This window comes from Lontra canadensis, unplaced genomic scaffold, assembly GCF_010015895.1.
Source record: "Lontra canadensis isolate GAN:19392208 unplaced genomic scaffold, GSC_riverotter_1.0 scaffold41, whole genome shotgun sequence".
NCBI lineage: Eukaryota > Metazoa > Chordata > Mammalia > Carnivora > Mustelidae > Lontra > Lontra canadensis.
The window spans coordinates 5,316,764-5,342,687 of NW_022631035.1; the positions used below are offsets into that span (position 1 = coordinate 5,316,764).

Sequence of the window (25,924 nt, forward strand, 5' to 3'; positions counted from 1 at the left end):
TGGGAGGAGGGGAGCAGAGGAAACAGCCAGAGTCCTTCCCAGGGCCTGCACCCTGCTGGGCCCTGGCCTGGAGGGGGGTGTGGGCACGCCACCGGTGGGTCTGGAAGCTCTGAGACAGCCCAGCACTGGAGTGTCCATGTGTCTGTCCCTCCTGGCTGGGCAGCACTGCCTTTCCAGCCACCTCCTCCAGCCAGCCTCACCCAGGAGCCCCTGGAGTTGGCTCAGGCCCCTACAAGGGCATCTGAAGAGAGGAGCACCTGGCAGTCCTTGTGGGGGCGGGGGCTCAGGGCTGTCTCCGCCCGCATAGCTTGGCCCCGTCACCTTGGTGGAATGTCACCTGTGGGCTGGAGCGAGTTGAGCCACCAGCTGCCTGCTGGGGAGATGTCTCTGCAGCCTCCACCCGGTGCCCTGCCCACCCCCACCCTTGCGTCTTCGCCTGTTCAGGGAAGTCTGTGGGTGAGAAACCGCCCCCTACCCCAAGCCAGGGCGTCTCCCCTGGGTCCCTGCTCCGGCTGGGCACACCCGCACTGTGGGGCAGGCCCTAACGCCCCCTGCCGGGGAGTCCTGGACCCCCCCCACCCCAAAACTCTCACCAGGGCCTCCCTGGGTGGGCAGGGTGGGGTGGGGCTGGGCCTGCCCGCTGGGGCCACCTGCCTCCAGCGGGAGACAGTTCCTCCCAGGATCCCAGGCCCGGGGGAGGCAGGGAGGTGTAGGCCTTTGAGATGGTGAAACCCTGACCAGAACCCGCGCACCGGCCTGCCCGGCCCCACCCCTCCCTGGCACAGGGTGGCACCCGGTGCTCTTTGCATAATCCTGTGGCTTCTCTATCTTTCCCCCTCCGCGGCGGAGCGGCCACCATGGCGACACTGCTCTCCCACCTCCAGCGGCGCCCTCCCCTCGTGCGCCAGGCCATCAAGATAAGGCGGCGCAGGGTCAGAGACCTGCAGGATCCGCCCGCCCACAGCACTCAGGAGGTAGGGGTGACCTCGGGGAGGAGGCAAGTGGCCAGGGTGGGGCTCTGCGGTCTCTGGGCGCGGGACTCCTCCTCTCGCGGGCTGTGGTTGAGTATGCGGTCCCCTTCCCTGCCTGTCGCGGCTGCCGGGCAGGGCCTTCTGGGTTGGCCTGCCGGGGTCTGCCGTGTGTTCTCTGGGCCATCCTGGGCCTCGGGTCTGTGGTCGCAGCCTCTCTGAGTCCCCTCCCTCTGGAGGAGCCACCCGCCCGCCCTAGCCTCCGGTCTTCCCGCTCTAAAGACACCTGCACCACTAGACAGGGGGTGACCTTGCTGTGGGCCAGGCGGCTTGGGGATCCGCTGAGCGGTCCCCAGGCCTGCCTGGCATGACCCTCGGTCTCCCACCTCCACTGCTGGGCCTCACTTCCGCCGCTCGGGTGTGGAGCGTGGCCGCCCGATAAGCAGAGCTGCTTCCTCTGGGGAAGGAAGGGGCCACGGGTGCAGAGAGCTCACGCTGTCGGGGCCGCTGAGCGCCAATGGACCTCAGCCACGGCAGGCCAGGGGACAAGGAGGGTGGCCCAGGGGCTAGACTCGCAGGAGGCCTGCTGTGGGAACAGGTGTGCAGCGCTGGTGGGTTGGAGGCAGGGAGCTAGGGACCCCGCAGCCCCGGCCTGGCCTGGCCTACCCTGGGAGGAGCAGTTGCTGCTGTCTGAGCCCTGGTCCAAGCCTCCGGGCCACCTTGTCTCTTCACCTTGCTCCCCAGATCGAGCCTCCATCCCACCACCTGTCCCCTGAGGAGGTAAGAATCGGAGTGTTGGGGAGGCAGGGAGGTGCTGGGAACACAGTCCCTGGGTACTGGCTAAAGCAGGTGGCCACATGGCAGGGGTGGGTGCAGTGGGCACTTCTGGGCCTTAACCCCCCACGCCCGTGCACTGTGGGCGCCTTGTCCCAGCTTTGGCTGTGCCGTGTTGGTGCCAGGACGGGCTGGGGGGCGGGGGCTCACCTTGCAATGGGCGACCGGGGATTCCTGAGGTGACCCTGCCGTGTGTCAGCGGGCCCTGCTCTACGAGGAAGCTCTCTACACCGTCCTGCACCGCCTGGGGCAGCCTGAGCCCAGCCATGTGCGCGAGGCCTCGGAGCTCCTGTTGTACCTGCAGGAGGTGAGTGCGTCCCGCCGTGCCCGCCGACCTGCGGCCCCCATCCGGGAGTCCTCTCTCCCCTGCCCTGTGCCCTCAGCCTCCCACGCTCCTGCCCTACCAGGCCTTCCACATGGAGCCCGAGGAGCACCGGCAGATGCTACAGCGCGTCCAGAAGCTTGAGGTAATCCTGGTCCAGGACCAGCCTGGGACAGCGGCTGGGAAGCCCAGCTCCCTCTGGGACTCAGGCTCACCCTTCTGTCCTTCTAGAAGCCAATATTTTGTCTGAAGGCAACCGTGAAACAAGCCAAGGGCATTCTGGGCAAAGATGTCAGTGGTGAGCGGGCGGGGAGGGACCCTGAGGGCCCCCTTCCCAGCCCCTCCTCCTCCCCAGCGGTCTGTCCCAGAATCCAGCTGGCACTTCCCAGTTCCCAGATATCCCCTGGGCGCTGTTGGCCCCAGGGCCTTTGAATCTGGGATGGGGAGGGACTCTACCCGTGGATTGGGGTGATGAGGGCGTCTCCCGGGGAGCCCTGCCGACACCCAAGTGGCCTTGTCCTCCCCCTCCTCGCCAGGATTCAGTGACCCCTACTGCCTGCTGGGCATTGAGCAGGGGGTGAGCGTTCAGGGGGGCAGCCCTGGGTCCCGGCGTCGGCAGAAGGCTGTGGTGAGGCACACCATCCCAGAGGAGCAGACCCACCGCACCCAGGTCATCGAGCAGACCCTCAACCCTGTGTGGGAAGAGACTTTCATCCTGTGCGTGGCCCTGCGCCAGCCCCTGTCCCCTCAGGGCGAGCAGCAGTACTTCCCGGCTCGGGGGCGGGGGCTTGGCTTGATTGGAGGCGGGGCCTGCTCTCTAGGCCAGAGACAGACCAGTGTGCTGGGAGGGTGTGGAGGGTTGGGCCCCGCTGGGTTGATCTTGGGGCCAGGCCAAGCCTTACCTTAGGGGAGGGAGGAGGAGTTTGCAAGGAGGGGCTCAAAGGGGACGGTGGATAAGTGGGGGGTGGGAGCTTCCCAGGACAGGCTCTGGTGGGGTCCGGCCCTCCAAGGCCCTCAGCCTGGTCCTTTTCTCCCCATAGGGAGTTTGAGGACATAAGCAGTTCAAGCTTCCATCTGGACATGTGGTGAGGGGCCTACCCTGCCCGTAGGGGTCCGGGAGAAAAGGGGGGGCATTCAGGGTGGCAAGACCTTCTCCCAAAGAGGTCAAGGGCTCCCGGGACAGCCTCTCTGTCTCCTGCTCACACCTTGGCCCCCGCAGGGACATGGACACGGTGGAGTCCGTCAGACAGAAGCTCGGGGAGCTCACAGATCTGCATGGGCTGCGAAGGTGAAGGCCTCGGGAAGAGGTTCCTGGGGGAAGGAGTGTGGGCTTTTTCTGCCCTCCCTGTGTGTGCACATCGGTTGCTGGGCTACAGGCTGTGTCCAGGCCCAGGGGGCCACAGGAGGGGGACACATCCCTGCCAGACACCTCAGTGTCTTGGCCCACCCCTCTCATGGCCCCTGCCTGGAACAGGATCTTCAAGGAGGTGCGGAAGGACAAAGGCCAGGACGATTTTCTGGGGAACGTCGTCGTGAGGCTACAGGTGAGTCAGGTCAGGAAATAGGGTTTTGGGGGAGGGACTCTGGAGCCACACCAAGCATGGGCCTGGGCCGCTCCCGCCTGTCTGGCCCCCCAGGACCTGCGCTGCCGAGAGGACCACTGGTACCCTCTAGAGCCCTGCACCGAGACCTACCCGGACCGCGGCCAGTGCCACCTCCAGTTCCAGCTCATTCACAAGCGGGTAGGTCTGGGGCCAGGAGCAGGGCTTCTTCCAGTGGCCCGTCCGGGTTGGGCAGGCTGCCCCCGGGGACAGGGTCCTCTCCTCACGGCCACGCCGGCCCCGTTGCAGAGAGCTCCGGCAGCCAGCCGCTCCCAGCCCAGCTACACGGTGCACCTGCACCTGCTCCAGCAGCTGGTGTCCCATGAGGTCACCCAGCACCAGGTACTGCCCTCCCTGTGCTGGGGGGGATGGGGTGCGGGGCATGCTGGCCAGGTCCTGACACCCTGCTACCCTGTGCCCTCAGGCAGGCAGCACCTCCTGGGACGGGTCGCTGAGTCCCCAGGCTGCCACCATCCTCTTTCTCCACGCGACACAGAAGGACCTTTCTGACTTCCACCAGTCCATGGCGTGAGTGCACCAGCCTCTCCCTCCCTGCCTGTGCGCCTACAAACTGGCAGGCCGGAGTCTAACCCTTGCAAGATCTCTGTTTGGCCACAACCGTGTGTGTCAGGTTTTGAGTCCACTGCCTACTTTAAAAATCTAGAGGTTTTCCATACAGAGTCTCAGCTCCAGCTTTCTATGTACCCCAAGTGCCGTCGTCCTGCTGGGCTGCAAGAGGTCACAAATGGCAGAGCGCAGGGCCTCCCCAGCCCCTCACGGCTACCATTGGCCCGAGTCACTCCCTGACGCTCTCTGAGTCCCTTCTGGGCATTTGAATTTGCTGCCCCTGCCCCAGAGGTAGCCTTGTGCCGCAGCTCCAGCGTCTGGAGTCAACAGATTGGCATGCTGGCATTTCCAAATCCCTGGTGAGGGCCCGTCACGTCCCCTGGGCCCCCGTAGGTTGTGGGAAGGTGTTCGAGTGCAGGTGAGGTGTGCGGGGCCGGGGCCCACCAGGTGGGTGCAGCCTGGGGCCACCGTGGACACTTGGCATTTGAATAGGGGGTGAACGGAGGTGGGGACCAGGACAACCTGTAGGACCATGGGCAGGTCGGTATCCCCAGACAGTTGGGGAGCGATGCAAGTTTAATTTACATGTTTGAAAAGCACCTTCATGGGGGTTCCCCAGGAGGTCGGTGGGGGCGGGGCGTCTCCCTGTTCCCCCCCGCAAGCCCCCCTGCTGGCCGGCTGAGGGCTTCCCGTGTGCCGCAGGCAATGGCTGGCCTACAGCCGGCTCTACCAGAGCCTGGAGTTCCCGAGCAGCTGCCTCCTGCACCCCATCACCAGCATCGAGTACCAGTGGATCCAGGGCAGGCTCAAGGGAGAACAGGTGCGCCGCGCAGGGGGACGAGGAGCGTGGGGCAGGCAGGGCTGGGGGAGCCGGCTCCGGTGCGGGGCCCCCGGCTCAGCTCCCGACGCTCGGCCCACAGCTGGAGGAGCTGGCCGCCTCGTTCAGCAGCCTGCTGGCCTACGGCCTCTCCCTCATCCGCAAGTTCCGCTCTGTCTTCCCCCTGTCTGTGGCCGACTCCCCGGCCCGGCTGCAGTCTCTGCTCAGGTCAGTGGCTCCCCCTCCCGCTCCCTCAGTGGGGTCGGGAGCAAGGGGACCCCCCGGGGGGCGCCCGCTGCCTCTGTGGGTGGAAGGTCCCGGGCACAGCTGCCTGTCTCCACAGGGTCCTGGTACAGATGTGCAAGATGAAGGCCTTTGGAGAGCTATGCCCTGACAGCGCCCCTCTGCCCCGGCTGGTGACCGAGACGCTGAGGGTGCGGGCAGGGCTCACGCTGGGGACGAGGTGGGCATGGGCCTGAGCCTGGCAGCCCTCCCCACTCACCGCCTCTTTGCCCGCAGACTGGCACCACCGAGTGGTTCCACCTGAAGCAGCAGCACCATCAGCCCATGGTGCAGGTGGGGGGGGCTTGGGCAGGGCAGGAGGGGGCGGGCGGGGTGCTCAGGCCCTGTGGACCTGCTCAGCGCCCCTCTGTTCCCTGCCAGGGCTTGCTGGAGGCAGGCAAAGCCCTGCTGAGCCTGGTACAGGATGTCATCGGCGACCTACTCCAGTGCCGGCACACATGGAACAAGATCTTCCAGAAGTGAGCACATGGCTGGGTAGGGAGGTCTTGAGGCAGGGGCTCAGAATGGGGACCAGGAGGACCCCGGAGGTGCTCCCGGGTCACACCTGTGGCCTTCCTTGCAGCACACTCAAGGTCGACCTCTTCTCCATGGCTTTTGTGGAGCTGCAGTGGCTGGTGAGTCTCCCCCTGGGTCTCCAGGCTTTGCCCTCCACCCTGGCTCCGGAGCCCTGTCCCACTGCCTGCCCTTTGCAGGTGGCCAAGCGGGTGCAGGACCACACAGCAGCAGTGGCGGGCAGCCCCGTGTCCCCAGAGATGGGCGAGAGTCTATTCCAGCTCTATGTCAGCCTCAAGGAGCTCTACCAGCTGCGACCAGGCCCCACAGACAGGTAGGTGGGCAGCCGGCTGTTGGCACAAAAGAGAGGAGAAGGTCAAGGAGGGTCCGTGCTAGCCCCAGCTCTCCTTAGGGATGGAGTCCTGGCCCTGGATGGCTTTCACCGCTGGTTCCAGCCCGCAGTCCCCTCCTGGCTGCAGAAGACTTACAGCGTGGCCCTGGCGCGGGTGCAGCGCGCGGTGCAGATGGATGAGGTAGGCGCGGGGCCTGAGACGGGGGCCTGGCTGTGGGGTTTGGGGCTCTGCTGGGACCTCTAGGATGCGCAGAGTTGGTGACCAGCTCTTGAGGCCAGTTGTGTGACCCCGCTGCCTCCCGATACCCCTGGTTTTAACTGTGGCTTTCCCTTCCAGGCCGATCTTTGCAGCCGGGGTCTGGGTGGAGCCTGCCTGCCCCTTGTAGCCCCCCGCCCACCTGCTTGGTGGCGGTAGAGGCTCTGAGTGCCTGTGGAAGGAAGGAGGGAGGGAGGGGCCTGCATCTGGCCAGCCCTGAGCCCTCCTTTCTGCACCCCCAGCTGGTGCCCCTGGGTGAACTGATCAAACACAGCACATCTGCCGTGGACCTGTCCACCTGCTTCGCTCAGATCAGCCACACTGCCCGGCAGCTGGACTGGCCCGACCCAGAGGAGGCCTTCATGATCACCGTCAAGTTTGTGGAGGTGCAGCGGCTTCTCGCGTCCTTCCCCATCTTCCTAGGACAGCCTCGTTTGACGCGCCCTGATTTCTCCCAGGCTCCTGCCCTAGCAGCCTCCGAGGGGCTAAGTCTTAAATCCCCAAGTCACTGAGACTTCTGTGCCTCCCCGCACTGGGGCCCTCCAGACGCCCCCCGCACTGATTGTCTTCTCCCCACCCCAGGATACCTGTCGGCTGGCTCTGGTATACTGCAGCCTTATAAAGGCCCGGGCCCGTGAGCTCTCTGCAGGCCAGAAGGACCAGAGCCAGGCAGCCGACATGGTAAGGACCAGAGCCGGGTGTCGGGCCGGGGGTGCGGGTGGGGACGGCCGGTCCCGGCAAGCTCAGGATCCCTGCGTGCCTGCCCTCAGCTGTGCGTGGTGGTGAATGACATGGAGCAGCTGCGGCTGGTGATCGGCAAGCTGCCCGCCCAGCTGGCCTGGGAGGCCCTGGAACAGCGCGTCGGGGCCGTGCTGGAGCAGGGCCAGCTGCAGAACACGCTGCACGCCCAGCTGCAGGGCGCGCTGGCCGGGCTGGGCCACGAGATCCGCACCGGCGTCCGCACCCTGGCGCAGCAGGTAATCTGTCCCCCTCGCAGGGACCCCACCCTGCCCATCCTCGGCCTCCTCGGCCTGAAGCACCCCCAGCAGGACTTGCCACCCCTTCCTGAACCGAAACTCAGGCTCCCAGTGACCTCTCCCTTTCCCCCGTGCTCACGCCCCAGCCTCCCTCCTGCTGTTTTGTGTCCCCAGCTGGAGGTGGGCATCGCCACGCACATCCAGAAACTCGTGGGCGTCAAGGAGTCTGTCCTGCCTGAGGATGTGAGTGGCCCTCCCCGCTCACGGTTGCCAAAGGGGCTTAGGGTGGTAGGGGCAGAAGGCCTTGGGTGTCAGAGATGAGTCCCCCAGACTCGGGCAGGAAATGTTCCCTCCTGGGCCTCGGTTTCCTCCTTGGATGCTAAGGGGCCAGGGGTGGGTCATTCTGCGGGCTGTCCCCGAATCCGCCTGGGGACCGCAGGCGGGGCGGGCTAGCCTCGCAGCCGAACTGATGTGGGTGTGCAGCCTTCTGAGTTCCCTGTTTCCGCGAGCCCGCCGACTCCGGCGTGCTCACCTGTCCGGGGGCAGAGAGAGTGATGCCACCTTCGTTGTCTGAGAGAAGGTCACTCCGTAATTCAGCAACGCTCTAAGCGCTCTGTCACCAGCGTAGATTTAGGCGCGGAGGTGTGGATCGGGGAGGAAAAGTGACCAAACTCCCGCCTTCCCGGAGCTCACATCCTGCCAGGGGAGGTGGAGGAGCCAGACCATAGCTGTGCCTAGAATTACACGAGTGTGTGTGTGCAGTGACACGTTAGTAAGTACCGGAGAAAATGAAGATTTGTATTCATATTTGTGCTTTTTTTAAAAGATATTTTTAGACAGTGGTAGAGAAGGCCTTACTCAGAGGGCGACAGCTGAGTCAGGACCTCGAGGAAGCGAGAGAAGGATCCCTGAGGGTTTCTAGGGGAGGGCACGGCCAGGCCCTGTGGCAGGACAGTGCACGGGCCGCTGGAGGGCCCTGGAGGAGGTGGGGGAGGCCGGAGCCCCCCGCGGGCAGGGCTCCCTCAGCTCTGGCACACGTTCTGAATGAAGCAGGCGAAAGCTCCTGGCCCTGTTTCCTCTTCCGAGTCAGAGCATGGGCATGGGCCAGAGCCAGACTTGCCGCCCACCCCTCTCCCCAGGCCATTCTGCCCCTGATGAAGTTTCTGGAAGTGAAGCTCTGCTACATGAACACCAACTTGGTGCAGGAGAACTTCAGCAGGTGTGCGGCGGCCTCCCGATCCGTGCCCCCCGCCCTGCCCCTCTTCCCTGGCCTCAGCCATTTTCAGGGGAGGATGCAACCAGCCTCTGCTTAAGTGCTCACTCCTAGAGACAGGGAGCTCACTACTTCACCCACCTGCCCATTTCCCTTTAGGCTGAGCAGAAAGCTGCCTGCCCTTTCTCCCTTAGCCCTGGGCTTTCTGTCCTTCCTAACATTACAGGCAACTGGTGTCTCTCCCAGGATCCAGGGGAACTTCTCGTTGGGGTCGCTCTTAAAGCAGGGGTCCGGCACACCAGGCAGCAGGACTAGAGGTCAAGGACGTGGGCTCTGGCCCACCTGGATTCAGACTCTAGTTCTGCTGCTGCTGGGTGGGTGCGTTGAGTGGATTACTCAAGTTTTCCATGCCGATGGTCACAGTTCTGGCCTCTAGTGAGGATCAAGTGAGTCACATGGGGTCCCAAGAGCAGCCCCTGTGCAAAGGAAGTGGTCGGTGCTGAGCTGCCTGACGATGACCGTGGGTCCTCCCCACAGGAACTGGGCTCTGAGGCTGCTGCCCCTCCCCCCGGAGGTCCACTCCCGGTGGCTCGGGGGGCCCAGGGAGCCCACTGTGGTTATTTCTCGGGCCACAGTATGCCAAGTGTTCAGCTGAAACAGTTAAATCTCCACCGCAGGGACTTGACTCACTACAGTGTCAAAAGCAGTTAGAACACTGGTGCACAGGAAGCACGGGAATCGCGAATACACTCAGTCCGTTACCTGCCGTGAACGCGACCTTCCCCACTCTTAATGATGCAACCCCATTTTTGCTTTTTGTTCTGAACCATGTGACTCTCCTTTGACATGTGGTTTCCGTTATTTCAGGTAGTTAGCAGGACTGTGGCTTGGTTGCTACTTTTTTCTTCCCAAGGGGTAGTAGATGCTAATCTGGGTCGACATCCTATTCATTCTGGCCACTCCCATATTGAATCATCATTCTGTCATTGAGGGACCGGCCTCCCCGCCCCACCTTCTTGTTGGGGTTTGATAATCCTACTGAGGAAGGTTCTTTGCTAGGTTGTGAAGCATGTTGGTTGGGACTGGCCCCATCTGTCCCCCTTCCCCCCCCCCCCCGCTCCCCTGCACTTGTCCTCCTTCCCTCAGGAGACCAGCCCTCCCTCCCTCTACTCCTGCCTGCTGCCCTGGTCCCCGCCTTACCTGAGAAGCAAGTGGAAGTGGGAGCGTGGGCTGGGGAAGAGCTCGGGGTGGGCCTGGGTCCCTTTCTCAAGAGTGTCTCTGCTTCCTCCTCTTCCATCCTCCTGGGCTGGACGGGTGTCCCTCTGCACCTCCCCCCCAGTCTCCTGACCCTGCTCTGGACCCACACGCTCACCGTGCTCATGGAGGCGGCTGCCTCCCAGCGGAGCTGCCGCCTGGCCTCCAGCAGGCTGAAGATTGCGCTGCAGGTAAGAACAGCCGGGCCAACAAGTGATAACGGGGCTGGAGACAAGTGATAATCCTGGTGAGGTCACCTCTGCCGTCTCACCCCTAGAATCTGGAGATCTGCTTCTACGCAGAGGGCTGTGGCCTGCCACCCGCGGCGCTGCACACAGCCGACTTCCAGGTAGGGGGCTTTTGGTGAGCTGGCGGGGTAGGGGGAACCTGCCTTTCTGTGCTCACCTGTGTCCAGTACCAGCTGCATAATTTACAGGGCCGGCACAGAAAAAAAATGTGGGCCCCTTTTTCCAAAAATTACTAAGAATTGAAAGACAGCAACAACAGAGCATTCAACCAAGCAGAAGGCTCTTTAAACTCGGTGACGGGGCGGCTGTGCAACTGTGTGGGGGGCACAGCCGTGAAGCCCACCCTGTCTGTGCCCCGGCTGTCCCCCGGGGCCACCCCCAGGGTGCGTTCCCCAGCCGAGGCTCCCCGACAGCCGGAGCTTTGCTATCACATCGCTGCCCGCACCGGACGGGGGTGACTGGGGCAGCTCAGGGGGCTTCTCAGCGGCGCCTCGTTCCCAGGCTCTGCAGAGGGACCTGGAGCTGCAGGCGGCTTCCAGTCGGGAGCTCATCCGGAAGTACTTCTGCAGCCGCATCCAGCGCCAGGTGAGACTCTTTCCCTCCGCGCCGCCCCCGGCGCACCTGCAGCCCCGCCTCCCCTGCCCTCGGCCCCACACTGCCCCCGCGCTCCACCCCTAGGCGGAAACCACTTCTGAGGAGCTGGGGGCGGTCACAGTCAAGGCTTCCTACCGCGCCTCTGAGCAGAAGCTGCGTGTGGAGCTGCTCAGCGCCTCCAGCCTGCTGCCCCTGGACTCCAATGGTGAGTGCAGGCTGCCCACCGGCTTCTCTCCGCGTCCTCACTCTGTACCCCACAACGTCCCCCCGCGTCCCTGGCTGTTCCGCTCTCCCGGGAGGGAGCGCTGGGTGCACTTCCTTCGTGCTACCAGGAGGGGGCAGTGCTGCTGAGCAGGGCACAGCGGCAGGAGCCGGGATATCCTTGGCAACGTCACCTCCCCGGGTGACCTCCGCACTTGCCAGGCTCCAGCGACCCCTTTGTCCAGCTGACCTTGGAGCCCAGGCACGAGTTCCCAGAGCTGGCCCCCCGGGAGACCCAAAAGCACAAGAAGGACCTTCACCCCCTGTTTGATGAGACCTTTGAATTGTGAGTGGGTTCCCCTGCTTGCCACCCTTCCCCAGCCCTGGACTTCCCTCAGCCCTGCTCCTGCCACCTGAGGCCGGTTCTGAAACGAACGCATTTGGGTCCCAGGGAGGGGCAACTGGAACAGGGGTTTGCTGGGACCCTGCGAGGAGGAGTGGGACTGCAGAGGAGAAGGCCCCCCCCCCCACCACCACCTGTTGGACTTAGAGGCTTGCTTCCAGGAAATGGTCCTGCTCCTGAGGTGCTCTGTTCCCCAAGACAGGAGGGTCCGGGGAACACGGGCCCCTGGTTTAAAGTCCCAGCCCGCAGAGGAGGTGTCCGTCAGAGCACACGCCAGGCTGAGAAACGCTTTTGCCATCCTAATCCCCATCCGTCTGCCCTCAGCCCTGGCCTGTCCTCAAGAACCAGTGATGAACGGTGTGTGGGGGTGGGTGCCAGTGACCACGTAGGGGGCAGGCCGCTGAGCCCGACTCTCTCCCCCACTCAGCCTGGTGCCTGCTGAGCCATGCCTGAAGGACGGAGCTTGCCTCCTGCTAACGGTGCTGGACCATGACACGCTGGGGGCTGATGACTTGGAAGGGGAGGCCTTTCTGCCACTACGCTCGGTGCCAGGCCTGACCGGGACTGAGGAGCCTGGCGAGGTGCCTCAGATCCGCCTGCCCCTCACCTACCCTGCACTCAACGGTAGGCCTGAGCCCCAGGGCAGAGGCTGTGGGGGCTTCGGGTGCAGGGCCTGGCCCAGCACTGGGGGTGCAGGGGAGGGGCACCCCGTGAAAGGCAGTGGCCCCAAGGGAAGCGAATGAAGTTGGGGTCAGAGGAACCCCTCCTTGGATGTGGAAGCCAGTGGAGTCAGCGTGGTGTCTCGTGTTGCTGAGTGGCTCTCTCGGTCTGATCAGGAGAGCAGTGAAATCTGGGAGGCCACGTGCTGTGTGACTCTGCAGTGTGGGGGGAGGTCACCGGGAAGTCTACCTGGGGAGGGAGGCTGCGTCTCCGACGGGGGCGCACAGGCCAGGCGTTCTCCAGGCTGGACAGTAAACAGGTGACACGTCTGAGCACTTACTACGGGCCATCTGTGAGCAGTGCTGCAGCCGCCTCGTGTGTCAGCTGCTAGTACGGCTATTTTACAGACGGGTAAACTGAGGCACAGACAGGTTAACTAGCTCGCCTGCGGTTCTAACAGTTGGACCCCGAGGCGCACCTCACTTGGCCTCTTCCAGTGCACGTCGGGTCGGAGTGTCGGTGCCAGCGCCGTCATGCGTCTCGCCTTCTCCGTCAGGCTGTCTTGTGAGCTTGGCTGGTGTTTCCTGGTTTCCAGGTTTCCTGGTTTCCAGGATGGCTGGAGAATGGGTCCATGCTATGTCCCCTGCCACTACCCAGGCCCTGCCTCCCCCTGCCGCAGTCTGACGCCCAAACGCCTCTCTCCACAGGGGACCCCATCCTGCAGCTGCTGGAGAGCCGGAAGGGCGACCGGGAGGCCCAGGTGTTCGTGAGGCTGCGGCGGCAGCGGGCCAAGCAGGCCTCCCAGCACGCCCCAAGGCCAGGGCAGTAGCGGTGGAGGTTAGGGATGGGGCTGGGTGCCCAGCAGGGGCCCGCTTTCCTGAAAGGTCTGGGCTCTCCCCACCATAGTGCCAGCCCCCCAGCCTGGCCGAATGCTCCAGAAGGGCCCTGCAAGGCTGGGGAACCCCAGCGGGAAGATCCCCTCTGGTCCTTCTGCCAGAGCAGGGGCCCGCGGAGCTGGTGCCCGGACCCTGTTAGTATTTATATTCCCTCCTTCCTGCCCTGAGGCCGCCTTCAGCAGCGGCCTCCGCCTTCCCTACCAGAGGTCAGCGCCAGGGGGCGGGGCAGCGGTCTGAGGCCCCTGTGGGAGACGCTGCTCTGGGCTCCGGCAGAGCCGGCTCAGCCCCCAGCTTCTGGCAGGCCCGTTCCAGTCACCGGGGTGGAGGTTAGGCTCCCTTGGGCCCATTCTTTAGCGCCCTGCCTTGGTTCACTGGGGCTAGGGCTACGGCACAAAGCCTCCTGGGGAGACCCTGCCAGAGACGAGGCTACAGCTGCCCTGGTGGGTAGGGCGGTGGCTGTAATGAGGGGAGCCTTGGTCCTCTTCTGAGGTGGCTGCCAGTGCCCAGGCCGGGGAGCCTTGAGCCAAGGACCTTCTGGCTCTCAGAGGTGAAGGCTGGCAGGCAGTGGGGTTGGCAAGGAGCAGCAGAAGCGGAAAAGACAGCTTGGCCAGCCGGGTCTACTGAGGACACCTCCTCCCTGGGACAGTACCTGCCCCTTAGGGACTTTCTTAGCAAAAATAAAAGAAGAAAAAAACAATCCATTGTCCTCTAAGGAACTATACTGTCGGCCTGCATTGGGGCCTAGAAGATTATAGTCAGGGCATGCAAACCCCCTCCTCAGCCGTCAGAAGACCTTGAGCTGCCCCTGACCTGGGGCCTGGCCCACCCCTCCCTCCCCCATGTTCTAGAGCAGGCGTGGGAGTAAGTGATGCACAAGCAGGACTGCACACAAAACATGACTAGGCATGTCAGTTTGTGGGTGCTACCCGGCACTCCGAGGGGAGCACTGGGAGTCGGGGGAGGGGGCTCTCCCACGAGTGGAGGCTGAGTGGCTATTTGAGGGCTTAGAGGAGCAGGGTCCTAGGCCAGGCTGGGACCTAGTCCAGGTGGACCCTGTATTGGTAGTCAGAGCCCAAGGCCAGGTTGTCATTCTAGCTGTGCGACCCTGTTTGAGTCCCTTAACCTTTGTACGATGTGGGCTGGACATCAGATGAGATTATCTTCAAGACTCCTTCCGCTCTGAACCTGAGCCCCGCACAGAGCCCAGTGGGCGCATGTTCTCACAGCCACCGGCTAGGCCAGCTCTGAGCAGGGGAAGCAGGTGGCTCAAAGGCGGAGACCCTCCTCCTCCTGCTGCTTGTGAGAAAGCAGTATGTGTCTGCTTCTCCGGGAGACGAGGGTCCTGTCGTCTCCCGCCAAACAGGCATCAGGTTCCAGCCGATAGTGGGTCCCAAGCCTAGGAAGTCCCCAGGACTAAAGGTCTCCCAGCTCATTTGCACCAGCAGGCCTGGGTGGGAGGCCACTTGAGCTCTGTCCAGGGGCCTGGAGCCACCTGGGGGCTTGAAGGTGGCGGCAGCTGCCTAGCCACACCTTGGGTAGAGGCCTGAGCTCTTCCGTGGCCCCGCTGGGGCTGACGCGGGGCTGAGGGGGCCACGCTAATTCATCAGAGGCTCTTATTTGGGGCCCTACTCTCCCTCACCCCCATGTAAACAAGCTACGGCTGTAAGTTCATATTTTATTTCCAATAGGTTTGGAGCTTTGTTGATTTTTGAATTTTTGTAAAAAAAGTTTTCACTTAATTCATTGAAAGCCCTTTCGTGCTGAGCCCAAGGGGGAGCCTGGGCCAGGCCAGACCCTTCACAGCCCTCTTGCTCCCACCCCAGACCCCGAGCGCTGGGACAAGGGCGGCTTCCCTCCGCCCGCTCTGCCCCTCCCGCCGCCGCTGCATCTTCTGTACAGAACAATTTTTAAAATGGAAGCTAAGACACAATATACATTGGACAGGCACGCACACACACGTATACAGGCGTCTGCTCCAAACGGGCAGGACGTCAGCTGCACTCAAGAGAGCACCAAGGAATGCATACGGAGCCCCTCCCGGTGAGGAGGGCAGGGCCTAAGCCCCACCTTGGTCCCCAGTCCGCAGCTCCTTCCCACCATTTGCCCCGCTAGCTGCCCCCCGGGGGGGGGGGGGGGAGGGCGGCACGCTGACAGCAGCTAGAGGGTTATGAAGAGGGCAGTGCCAGTCTGGTAAGGGGTCCTGGGGCCAGGGAGGCTGCTCTGGGGGCCCGGAGGGAGAGAACTGAGGTGGACTCCCGGCCTCAGGAACCTGAGGGGTAGAACTCCCGGGCCTTGCCCCTCAAGGAGCTTCAAGGGCCCAGGGATGGGAGCGGGGCTGGCCCCTGCAGCTCTGGCCTGCTAACCCCAGACTAAATACACATTTGGTAACCTAGGAGCTAGGCTGGCTTGGACCCCAGCACACCCCCCTTCTCAAGCCTCGTGGCTGGGAACCAGGACCCCGGCTCTGGTCATGGCCTGGGGAGGTGCAGTGACCAGGGCCTGCCCTGAAGGCCTGGTTCCTCCCCTTGGCCCCTTTCAGCTTCCTGCTCGGGCCCCAGGAAAAAGTTAAAACTAGTTAGTTTTCCTACATTAAAAAGAGACAGAAACATATCCCCTGCCAAAAAGCCGGTGGGCAATGAGGGGACTTTGTCTCTGCAGTGGAAAAGGAGAGAGTGGGCAAGGGCAGGGCTGCAAAATAGTTTTTTCTTTTAAAAAGTGCTTGGTAAGTCTGTTTTAAAGTGTGTGTCTATATCTATGTACAGATATACACACAGACACTGTTCACACACTGCTGCCCACGCGTACCCGCACACGCACAGAAATGTATACATATAATCATATACATATACATACATACATACATACATACATATATATATATACTTTAAAAAGTCCTAGATAAGATCTGAGCCGGGCCGGGGCCAGGCCTGCAGGGTCACGACTGGAGGGTGTGGGCCCGGCTGGGCTGGCAGACGGGGCAGTCGCTGCCCTCGGCACAGAGCTCGCACAGCACGGCGTGTTGGCACGGCAGCACCGCTCGGTTCTGCTCCTGACACTTAAGGCATTTCACCGACTGCATGTGGAACACGGCCTGGGGAGGGAGAGGGATACGGTGTTCACTGGCCGGTCTCCGCATTCACTTCAGCCCCCTTGGGTCAAGGATACCAAGGCACAGAGCTCAGCAGCACGCTCGCAGGCCTCAGCCAGCAAGCCAGAGAGAAGAGCTGGAGTTCAGGGTGCTGCCCTCAAGGCTCCCAAAGTCTGCTCCCAGCCCCCTGGGGAGGGGGGAGGCCCAGGGCTGCTCCACAGCTCCTGCCCCGACAGGCTCTTCCTCCCACAACGCCTCTGCAGCGACCCTCAGCCCCGACATGAGAACAGTGAGGCCTGGCTACAAATGCCCAGAGAAGGAAAGAATGTGCTTTTCTGCTGTGCCATGCTCCCTGGGCATCCAGCTGGGCACCTAGGAATGCAAAGCAGCCCTGGGGACCTAACGGTTCTGGAACGTGTGCTGGTATGTGCAGAGCTCACGGGAGGAGAAGCAGCTTGATGCCTCTGAAGGCCCAGGCCTAGTGATGTGTCCTGGTTCAGCACGGCCCAGAACTGCGGGGTGGGGCGGGCACGGCTACGTCTCCACCTCCACCTTTCTCACCTCCCCCAGAAGGGACACTTCCTCCCCTCCAGGGCAGCATCCTGGGTCGGCCCAGCAGGTGGGCAGAGGCTCTCAGAAGGAAGAACCATGGACCCATCAGAGTCCAAGTCCTGAGGCTACTGTATGCCCCACCCAGCGCTCCCCTAACCTCCTGGGCTGACCTTGTCCACTTGTTCCAGGTGGGCCCGCAGCTGCTTCTGGAGGGAGTAGAGGGTGGAGAGCGAGAGGGCCTCCAGGTCAGAGAAGGTGGGCAAGGCCTGCGGGTCGGGGCCCGAGTGCAGCCGCTCCAGCTCTTCCTGCAGCTTCTTAACCTGCCCCTCCAGTGCATCCCGCTGCTCCCGGGCCAGCTCGCACTCGGCACCTGCTGCACTGGCCCGCTCACCGGCCTCCTCTGCCTCCTTCTTCCAGGCATCACAAGCCTGTGGGCCCAACACACAGCGCCTCATCATGATGGCCCCCTGCCCCCGTGTCCCCTGCAAGCACCTCTCTGGGAGCCCGCATGGGCCACTTGTGGCTGCAGGGCCTGCTGGGGAGGGAGGAGGCGGGCACTGCCTGCAGAGGAGAGAGATGTCAGGGCCTGCGAGAGACCCTCTGTAGGCAGGGAAGGGGGCTGAGCCCAACGCAGCAGGGGAGCACTAGGCAGATCTGGGGATGCCGCAGATGGACGGAGGAACCATCTTAGGATCTAGAACCTTGGACCTGGAGCCCTGGAAAGTTAGGGCTTCTGGGGAGAGGTCAGCAGTGCTGTGGCACCAAACCAAGTAACTCACAGTGGGAATTCCGGGCCTGGGACACCAGCCGCCCCAGGGTCCTGATTGGCAGGGTAAGTGTTTCCACAGGAGCAAAGAGGGAATACAACGGAGTTTCTGCCGCCCTCCCACCCCTGCGCCTGCTCTAGGATGGGCTCGGGCTGGATGCCAGCCGGCCCCGGGAAGGCGAGTGGGCGTGGGAGCCCAGTACCTGCTTAGCCTGCTTCCAGGACTCCTCCCACTGCTTGATGGTGCCATTGGCTTCTTCGAGCTCTTGCCGCAGCCGGGCCAGCTCAGCAGCCCCTGGCCCCGACAGGAAGGCCGGGGAAGTGCCTGGGGAGAAGCTACCAGAGGCAAAATGCTCCCAGATGCTGCTATTCATCCCGTTGAGACCTGCCTCAGGAAAGGGAGGAACATTAGAGCCCGGAGGGTTTCAGGCCTGAGCCCAGGCCCTGGTCCTGTCCAACCCTGTCTGGGAAGCTTCAAGGGGCGAGCTGTGCAAGGCCTCAGCAATGTCAGGCTGGGGAGCGTCACAGGAGTGTGCGGGGCTCACGGTCCCATCAGACCTACTTGAGTACCACCTGCTACTCCAAGTCTGGCACTTAACTTCGGAGGCTTGGCATCCTCAGCATTTGCCTCGCAGGGTGTACAGGGGACTTGGAAGTGCTGCAGGGAGAGTAGCTGTAAAGGTGGCAATCTAACTGTGAACGGACTCGGCTAGAGGGGGGGGGAGCCTTCTTGCACCTTCTGTAAGGCTTGGGAGGAGTTCAGGGGCAAAAATGCAGCCCAGAGCCTCAGATGATGGCACAGCTGGAGCAGGAGGAGGTCAGGGAGCCCTGGGTTCTTTCCTCTTGTTTTACGATAAAGAAACAAATAGGGGCGCCTGGGTGGCTCAGTGGATTAAAACCTCTGCCTTCGCCTCAGGTCACCATCTCAGGGTCCTGGGATCAAGCCCCGAGTTGGGCTCTCTGCTCAGCAGGGAGCCTGCTTCCTCCTCTCTCTGCCTGCCTCTCTGCCTACCTGTGATCTCTGTCTGTTAAATGAATAAATAAAAAAATCTTAGAGGCGCCTGGGTGGCTCAGTGGGTTAAAGCCTCTGCCTTCGGCTCGGGTCATGGTCCCAGCGTCCTGGGATCAAGCCCCGCATCGGGCTCTCTGCTCTGTGGAGAGCCTGCTTCCTCCTCTCTCTGCCTGCCTCCCTGCATGCTTGTGATCTCTGTCAAATTAAAAAAAAAAAAAAAAAAAAAAAAATCTTAAAAAAAAAAAGAAATTAAACAAATACACTGTGTTGCTAAGAATCATGCAAATAGTAGGGGCGTCTGGGTGGCTCAGTCGGTGGGGCGTCTCACTCTTGGTATCAGCTCAGGTCATGATCTCATGGGTCCTGGGATCAAGCCCCGTGTCAGGTCCCGCACTCAGCAGAGGATCTGCTTGAGATTCTCTCTCCCTCTGTCCTTTCCTCTATGCTCTCTTTTTTCTTTTTTTTTAAAAGATCTTATTTATTTATGTGACACAGAGAAAGAGATCAGAAGGATGGAAGATAAGGACAGAAGGAGACTCCCCACAGAGCAGGGGGCCCGACACCAGGCTTGATCCCAGGACCCTGAGATCATGACCTGAATCTAAGGCAGATGCTTAACCAACTAAGCCACCCAGGCCCCCCATAAATAAGTAAATCTTACACAGACACACACACACACACATAAATAAGTAAATCTCACACACACACACAGAGGAAGTAATAAACCCAATACACAGTCAGGGCATCTGACTCCAAAGGCTTACTCCTTCGAGTACGCTAAACCGCGTACTCCTCCAACCACACACTCACTCTTTTGACAGAGGTTTACCTCTGTCAAAACACCATGTGTCCTGCTCTGCGGCCCCTGGGGCAGCCCCTATCTTCCAGAGGGGGATCCATTCCCACGTCTGGCCTCCTTCTGCCCACACTTATCCTTCTAATAATTTCTTTCTTACTCCCTTCCCCACTTATCTAGCCAGGATGTTCCAGAACCCTCCAAGCAATTCAAGTGTATCCCAAATATGAGCGATGCCATCCTGTGTGGAGAGCCTGAGATGTGCACAGTCTATGAGCCTATGTGCTCAGGGGCGAGAACTCAGAACCAACCACCCCGCCCCAGCAGCGAGCTCTTCCCAGGCCCTCCGCTCCACACTCAGGCAGCATTTCCCCTCTTGGAGAGGAGCCCCTTCCTCTCTTGACCGTCCAGGTCAGGTCCCCGTTACTCTGAATCACAAAAGAGGCCTTTGGCTCCACCCAACAATGACAGTCCTTAAGTGCTCTCTGATGTCTGTGCTCCTCTGCCTCCCTGACCAGACCATGGCTCCACGCCAGCAGGGACCACTGAGCTCACAGCGCACCTAGAAGCGCTGCTCGACAACTACACGGAGAAGGAATGAACGAATGTGCGGCCACCGAAAAGGGCTACAGTCGAGATGCTTCCAGAATCCGAACAGGTCAGACAAATGTAACCGAAAGCATCGAACCCTGACAGACTGAACATAAAATGGAACAGCCCCTTCTAAACCAGAAATATGCTAAGACAGCAACGTGCAGCCCTGATCTGTGGCGTGAGATCAGCGTGCTCCCAACCTGGTCAGGGCGTCAAATGTGGCTCAGAGGCTGAGGCTCCGTGTGACCAGGAAGCCCAGCACCCTCAGTGGGGGTTAGTCCTGACCTGCTCCAGCAGCCACTGGGGCTGGGGAACGAAGCACAGAGGCGGCACGTTGGGTACCGAGCTGAATACTCAGGCCCGCCCGCCGGTTGGGGAGCCTGCGGCTCGCCACCCCCCGCTTCTAGCGGCTGTGACTGACGTGCCCTCCAGAAGCCACAGTCCGCACCCCTCTGACGCCGCCGTGCAGCATATAGCCTTTGGGGTTCTAGCGAGGTCTGCCTGGTGTCTCTGTTTATAGGAAGGCCACTGTGGGCCTACTCAGACTTTTCCCTTTGCCTCCTGTGAAGCTGGCTGCGGTGAGCCCGCCGCCGCGAGTTCTGGGTGACCGGGCAGATCCAGCACGCGGGTGTGAACTGCACCTAGCCCTGGTGCTGGAGGCCACTGCTTCTCACTGCACGCTGGCCCCAGACCCAGCACTTCCTCACGTTTTTCCATTTAAGCCTCACCACCGTCTTACAAGGAGGATGCTGCCATGATACAAATTTTAAAGCAGAGGAAACTGAGAGGTTAAGTTGCTTGTCTAGGTTTACCCAGCTAAGGGAGACGCAGGTCAGGGACCTGACCCACCTCCAAGCCATAAGCCACTTGCTTCAACCTCCATTCTGCACTGCCTCTGGCTGTGGAGAGAGTGGCCAAAGCACTTTCCAAACCTGCCCCAGGTCTCAGAGACACGCACCCCCTCTTACCCAAAGATCCATGTGATGCTGAGGTCCCCAGAAATGTGTTTTCTGACTGGCTCAGGTGGCCCTGGGGCTGCTGCAGGAAATGTGAGGAAAGGCTGACAGGAGGGGACGGGGATGCCGAGTGGAAGGAAGCAGAACTGCCCAAGGAGCCAGGGATGTTCACGGGCGCAGAGCTCTGCAGCAAACTGCCACCTGCAAGAGAGGCCCCGGAGCCCCAGTGAGGGCAGGGCAAGCTACGCAGAGCCACACCAGCAGTGGGGCAGCTCGTGCCCACCCTGGGCCTAGGAGGCCGCCCTCGCATGCCGCCCACCCGCTGCCCAGTACCAATTGTGATGCTGCCTGGGTGGGGCACTGTGCTGTTATCGAAAGTCTTCTCTAGGGCAGCCACCCCGAACTCGTTCAGGTCCAGGTCATCCAAGGCAGACTCTGGAGACAGAGAGAGGGGTGTGAGCCTCCTTACCAGCCGAGAGGCCACACCACCCTGAGGTTCCAGGCCTCCGGGCCCCACCTGCCCTCTACTGCCTCCTCTTCATGCTCAGTCCCACTAGACCCATGCTCTGAAGCCTCTGCCTGTCGGGCTACTCCTCTGCCAACACAGATGCCCTGTGCTATCTGCCCTGCCAAGTCCAGCTCCAATGGCTCTTTTCTGAAGCCTTCACTGATACCTCCAGGGGACCCAGTGCAGGCTTCCTGACTCGGACAGAGGTCTTGTCTTGTCTCCTGGTGTTACCGCTCAGATGTCTCAGCCCTGAGTTCTCCGGGGGCAAGCAAGCCTTTGGGCCCTCAGTGGCTAGTGCAGAGCAGGTGCTTGATGAATACCCGCTGTCCTCTGCTGGACTAGACGGGGAGGCTGGGAACCATACCCCTCCTTGAGGGCAGGAACACCCTGTTTGCATCTCTTAACGTCCCAGTGCTTAAAACAGGATCTGGCACAAAGTAGAACCCATAAATGACGCTGAGACAGAAGGGCAGTGGCTTCTATTGACCAGGAGCTCTGAGGACAGTTGCACAAGTTGTTTGCTATATAAGGATACCTACTGAGAAAACGAGTGAGGGCTGAATGACGTAGGTCATGGAATGAGACTGTACTTGTCCAGAGGAAGAGGGATCTCTCTCTAATTTGGACAACGAGCAAACTGGAGGCGACTTTCCTATAAGGGCTGGTTTTGGCGCACACCTTGGGCTCATTTTCCCTTTCCAAAGGGCTCAAAGTGCCCGCCCTCTGACTCTCCCAAGATAAATGTCTGAAGTAACAAGTGCACTGGTTTGCGCATCACCGCAGAGACCTAGTTTCTCTAACTCCAGAGCCAGTCCCGGACTTGGCAACAGAAATGGCCTAATTACCTATGACTGACTCTACCGTGTCGCTGGTGGGATAGAAGGGCAGAGCGTTTGCATTCATGCCAGGGATGCTGCTGGTGCCAGCAGGGCTAGGGGGAGTAGCTGCTAGGCTGGAGGTGATGCTGGACGAGATGCTTGAGGTCAGCGGGCTGCCCGCGGGAAGGACGGCCAGCATGTCCTGCAACGAGAGAGGGAGGCGGCGGCGATGGGATGCCGGCTCACGGAGGCCACGGCGGGGCTAGAGATGGCGGCTGGGAGGCGCGGAAGGGAATGGCGCATCCCAGCTCTCCTCCCGATGCCCCCATGCCCAGACAGGACCCCACCCACTCGACACCTTGCTGACAGGCTGGAGCTGGGAGAACTGTGGCTTACAGGCTGCAGGGCCCACTCCCCCTAGGTCCTGTAGCAGGGGAAGGGAGAAGTCAGCCCAGGGCTTAGCATAGCACAGATGCTCAAGAAATACTGTTTTTGGCTGTTGAGGGAGTCCAGGAGGTAAGGGGTTCCAGGGCTTGACCCTACCCTCTTTGGAGCTGGGGCTGAGGCCCTACTTTAGTCCTGCCCTCGGCTTGTGGGTAAGCAGTGGCCCTACTCACTGAGGCCTGGGACTCTGGGCCTGTCCTATGGATAGCAACGCCAGAAGGGCAGAAAGGGGGCTGAAGGCTGTATACCTGTTTGGGCTGAAGCAGAGGCTGCTCTTGGCTCCTGGGCTCTAGTGAATGGGGTTTTAACTTGGCCTGAGAGAGAGAAGTCAGAACAGGAGATGAATGTGGTGCTAGGGAGGGCCCCTGAGTCCAGGAGTCCTCCCAAGCATCAACCTGCCATGGTCCATTATGGCTGAAGGTCCGCGTCATGCAGTTCCCCTCTATACACATACCCTGCTCTCCCTCCCCACCCCTACTCCTTTCCCTACCCTAGGAATCAGGGGAACTGTACTTCTCCCTGGTGACTCCAAGCCTCAGCTAAGTCCAATTAGGACCCTCTGTCCTATTCCTCAAGGCCCTGCCACTCCACCAAGGCAGCGCAGGGCAGGGGGAAGATGAGCTCTGGGGCCAGAAGACAGACAGGAGTCCCTGTTCCTCTGTTAACTGGCTCTGTCACAGGGTGAGGTACCTGGCTGTGCTAACCTTCCTGCCTTCGTTTGTAAAATGGGACAGCCTCACTCCCTCTGCTTAGTGTTGCAGAGGCTGAAGACAGGGGCCTCCTAGCTCGCAGTCCTGTTCCCCACAGCTGGGCCAAGGCAGCCCTCCAGGGCTTCTCCTGCCCCATGCAGGGACAAGGCTAACCTCACTGGGCTTCCCCTTACATCCCTTACCTGGCATTTAAAATTTTTCAGGTACTCGGCTCCCACCTGGTCTTCCCTCTCAAAGCCAGGAGCCTTCTTATAGCTGCCAGGGGCGAGGCCAGACTCCCCAGGGAAGACAATGCCTTCCAGGTTCGGGGGCTTCCTGATGGAGCCCGGGGGGGAGCCACAGAGATTAGATGGGCTTCCTAGATTGCTGTTTCTACAGAGGAGCTGCAGAAAAGAAAGGGAGTGGCTTGGTGGGCAAAATGTGGGCTGGGGCACGGCCCATCCTCTATCCCCTTCTCAGGAGGAGGCTCTTCAGCAGGGAGCTCAGTTCTGTTTTCATCTGCCAATGGGCATCAGCTACCATGCGGGGACCCCGAACCTCATGAGGAAATTATGCGGGGGGAGGGGGGGGGGAGTGTGACAGAAGGCCTGTATCCCTTCTACCAGCTCTATCCAGGCTGACCAACACAGGCTCTGGGTACACCACCCTCCACCAGATTTTGACAGAAAAACCCTGGGGCAGAACGAGTAGAACCCCTTGGCCTGAGGCAAAATACCCGGGTGCCCGCCCCAAGCACAGGCTGTGAGGAAGTGGGGGCATCAGAGGCAGGTGTTGGCTCCTGGCTAGGCACAGTGCCCACCCACTCCCCGGACAGGCACGTACAGCGCTGAGGTCAGGGGCATGCGGGCTGGAGGGGCTCACGGGCACCGAGTCTCCGGCAGCAGACGGCATGTACAAGACGGGACCCGACTGAGTGGGGCTTGACACAGTTGAAGAAGGTTGTAGATCGTCACTGAGAGGTGGCTCTGCAAAAGACAGGATCAGGGTGTCAGCAGGCTCCGGTGCCAGCTCTGTCCCTCCGAAAACACATCTGGGTGTTTTTCAAAAGAGACCATGCCCCTGTACACAAAGGGAAGGGTCCTACCTTCTTTCTATTAATATTGCATACTCTGCACTTACTTTGCAGCAAGCAATTTGTATTAACTGCGAACTTCACAATAATCAGAAGATGCAAATAATACTGTGGTTTTCATTTTACAGATAAGAAAACTGGGGCTCGGAGAGGTAAGTTAATCTCCCTAGGTGGCGAACTCTGGTCTGTACTACTCCGGAGCCTGAGCCATTTATCACTTCTCTGTGTTGTCTCAATCAGTGGACCCAGCTGAGGGATGACCTCCGTGCCTAGAATATACTCCCTGCTCCCAAGGGCCTCTAATCCCAGAAATGAGGCCTGAGGTGAAGGGCAATCGGAGCAGTGGTTTGTGGCGGATGTGAGTTCTAACTCGAGCTCCATCTCTGAGACGGGCAGTGGTCTGGAGCACAATCTAAGAACCGAGAGCTGTAGGGGCGCCTGGGTGGCCCAGTGGGTTAAGCATCTGCCTTAGGCTCAGGCCATGATCCCACGGTCCTGGGATCGAGTCCCATATCGGGCTCCCTGTTCAGCGGGAAGCCTGCTTCTCCCTCTCCCACTATCCCTGCTTATGTTCCCTCTCTCGCTATCTCTGTGAAATAAATAAGATCTTAAAAAAAAAAAAAAAGAATCAAGGGGCGCCTGGGTGGCTCAGTGGGTTAAGCCTCTACCTTCGGCTTAGGTCATGATCTCAGGGTCCTGGGATCAAGCCCCGCATCGGGCTCTCTGCTTTGCAGGGAGCCTGCTTCTCCCTCTCGCTCTGCCTACTTGTGCTATCTCTCTGTCAAATAAATGAATAAAATCTTAAAAAAAAAAAAAAAAAGAATCGAGGAGTGCCTGGGTGGCTTAGTGGGTTAAGGCCTCTGCCTTCGGCTCAGGTCATGATCCCAGGGTCCTGGGATCGAGCACCGCGTTGGGCTCTCTCCTCAGCAGGGAGCCTGCTTCCCGCCCCCCCCTCTGGCTGCCTCTCTGCCTACTAGTGATCTCTGTCAAATAAATTAAAAAAAAAAAAAAAAAGAATCGAAGAGCCGCGCTGTCAGACGCAGCAGCTATGAGCCCCATGTGGCTATGAGGGGCTGGTCTGAACTGAAACGTGCTACACCCACCTACTCGAGTGTGCAACAGAATTCAAAGACTTAGTTTGGAGGGAAAAAAGTAAAAATATTTTTTCTACACTATTTTTGAAATGATTATCATTTTGTATCGCATTAACTAAAAATGTATTGTTAAATTTTAACTTTTTTTTTTTTTTTTTAAAAACATAGTTACTAGAAAATCTAAAATAACATGAGGAAGTTTCGGTAAATTTTCACTGGACAGTTCTGCTCTCAGGAGGACGGAGCGCCATGTTCAGTTAGTGACGTCTGCCATGGATGTGGCACAGGGTGGCTGCTGAGATCTGCCTAGTTGGCTCTGGGAGGGCGCCTCACCCTGCCTGGGACTGTGAATGCCTGACCAGGGGCCCGGTCCTGCTCTCTGTCTCACGACCTGGGAAGCTCCAGGGTTTGAGGCCAGTTCCGGGGGGTGTGTGCTGGGGGGACCAGAACTTCCAGTGAGGACAGAGCCCGCTGCTGGCCAGCAGATGAGAAGCCACTCCTCTGACAGCCCGAGCAGAGGGTGAGGGAGGAGAGGGCGGAGAGGGCAACAGGAGCA

At 60.7% G+C, this 25,924-nt stretch overlaps 2 protein-coding genes across 11 annotated transcripts in view; one reads left to right on the forward strand and one right to left on the reverse strand.

The window, feature by feature from the left end:
• Window positions 1-437: 437 nt before the first annotated feature.
• Window positions 438-24,547, forward strand: UNC13D (unc-13 homolog D). 6 transcript variants are annotated; one of them, XM_032870595.1, is made up of 33 exons: window positions 438-456; window positions 850-974; window positions 1,713-1,748; window positions 2,002-2,109; window positions 2,210-2,269; window positions 2,356-2,422; window positions 2,661-2,841; window positions 3,165-3,209; window positions 3,344-3,412; window positions 3,599-3,668; window positions 3,762-3,866; window positions 3,975-4,067; window positions 4,150-4,253; window positions 4,995-5,112; window positions 5,213-5,337; window positions 5,453-5,543; window positions 5,629-5,685; window positions 5,773-5,870; window positions 5,975-6,026; window positions 6,105-6,238; window positions 6,317-6,437; window positions 6,755-6,898; window positions 7,095-7,193; window positions 7,283-7,489; window positions 7,664-7,732; window positions 8,629-8,708; window positions 10,042-10,147; window positions 10,234-10,305; window positions 10,706-10,789; window positions 10,883-11,003; window positions 11,222-11,345; window positions 11,830-12,026; window positions 24,403-24,544. In XM_032870595.1, the coding sequence occupies exons 2-33, from the start codon at window positions 858-860 to the stop codon at window positions 24,525-24,527; spliced, it is 3,279 nt and encodes a 1,092-aa protein (XP_032726486.1). In that variant the 5' UTR covers window positions 438-456; window positions 850-857; the 3' UTR covers window positions 24,528-24,544. The 6 variants fall into 6 exon arrangements, with proteins under 6 accessions (XP_032726486.1, XP_032726485.1, XP_032726490.1 ...); XM_032870599.1 differs by lacking the exon at window positions 438-456 and having other exon boundaries at window positions 667-974; window positions 24,403-24,426; window positions 24,515-24,547; XM_032870594.1 differs by lacking the exon at window positions 438-456 and having other exon boundaries at window positions 666-974.
• UNK (unk zinc finger) overlaps window positions 15,420-25,924 on the reverse strand; it is a 31,539-nt gene continuing 21,034 nt past the window's right edge. For 2 of the 5 annotated variants that reach the window (XM_032870603.1, XM_032870601.1), the window contains exons 8-17: window positions 24,025-24,167; window positions 23,385-23,585; window positions 22,741-22,806; window positions 22,076-22,250; window positions 21,056-21,157; window positions 20,735-20,923; window positions 18,377-18,385; window positions 17,568-17,749; window positions 16,769-17,026; window positions 15,420-16,049 (exon numbers count right to left, since the gene is read on the reverse strand). In XM_032870603.1, the coding sequence (XP_032726494.1) occupies window positions 15,894-16,049; window positions 16,769-17,026; window positions 17,568-17,749; window positions 18,377-18,385; window positions 20,735-20,923; window positions 21,056-21,157; window positions 22,076-22,250; window positions 22,741-22,806; window positions 23,385-23,585; window positions 24,025-24,167 (1,481 nt within the window). In that variant the 3' untranslated portion in view covers window positions 15,420-15,893. The remainder of the gene's footprint in view (window positions 16,050-16,768; window positions 17,027-17,567; window positions 17,750-18,376; window positions 18,386-20,734; window positions 20,924-21,055; window positions 21,158-22,075; window positions 22,251-22,740; window positions 22,807-23,384; window positions 23,586-24,024; window positions 24,168-25,924) is intronic. The other 3 variants (XM_032870602.1, XM_032870604.1, XM_032870605.1) reach the window with 3 other exon arrangements.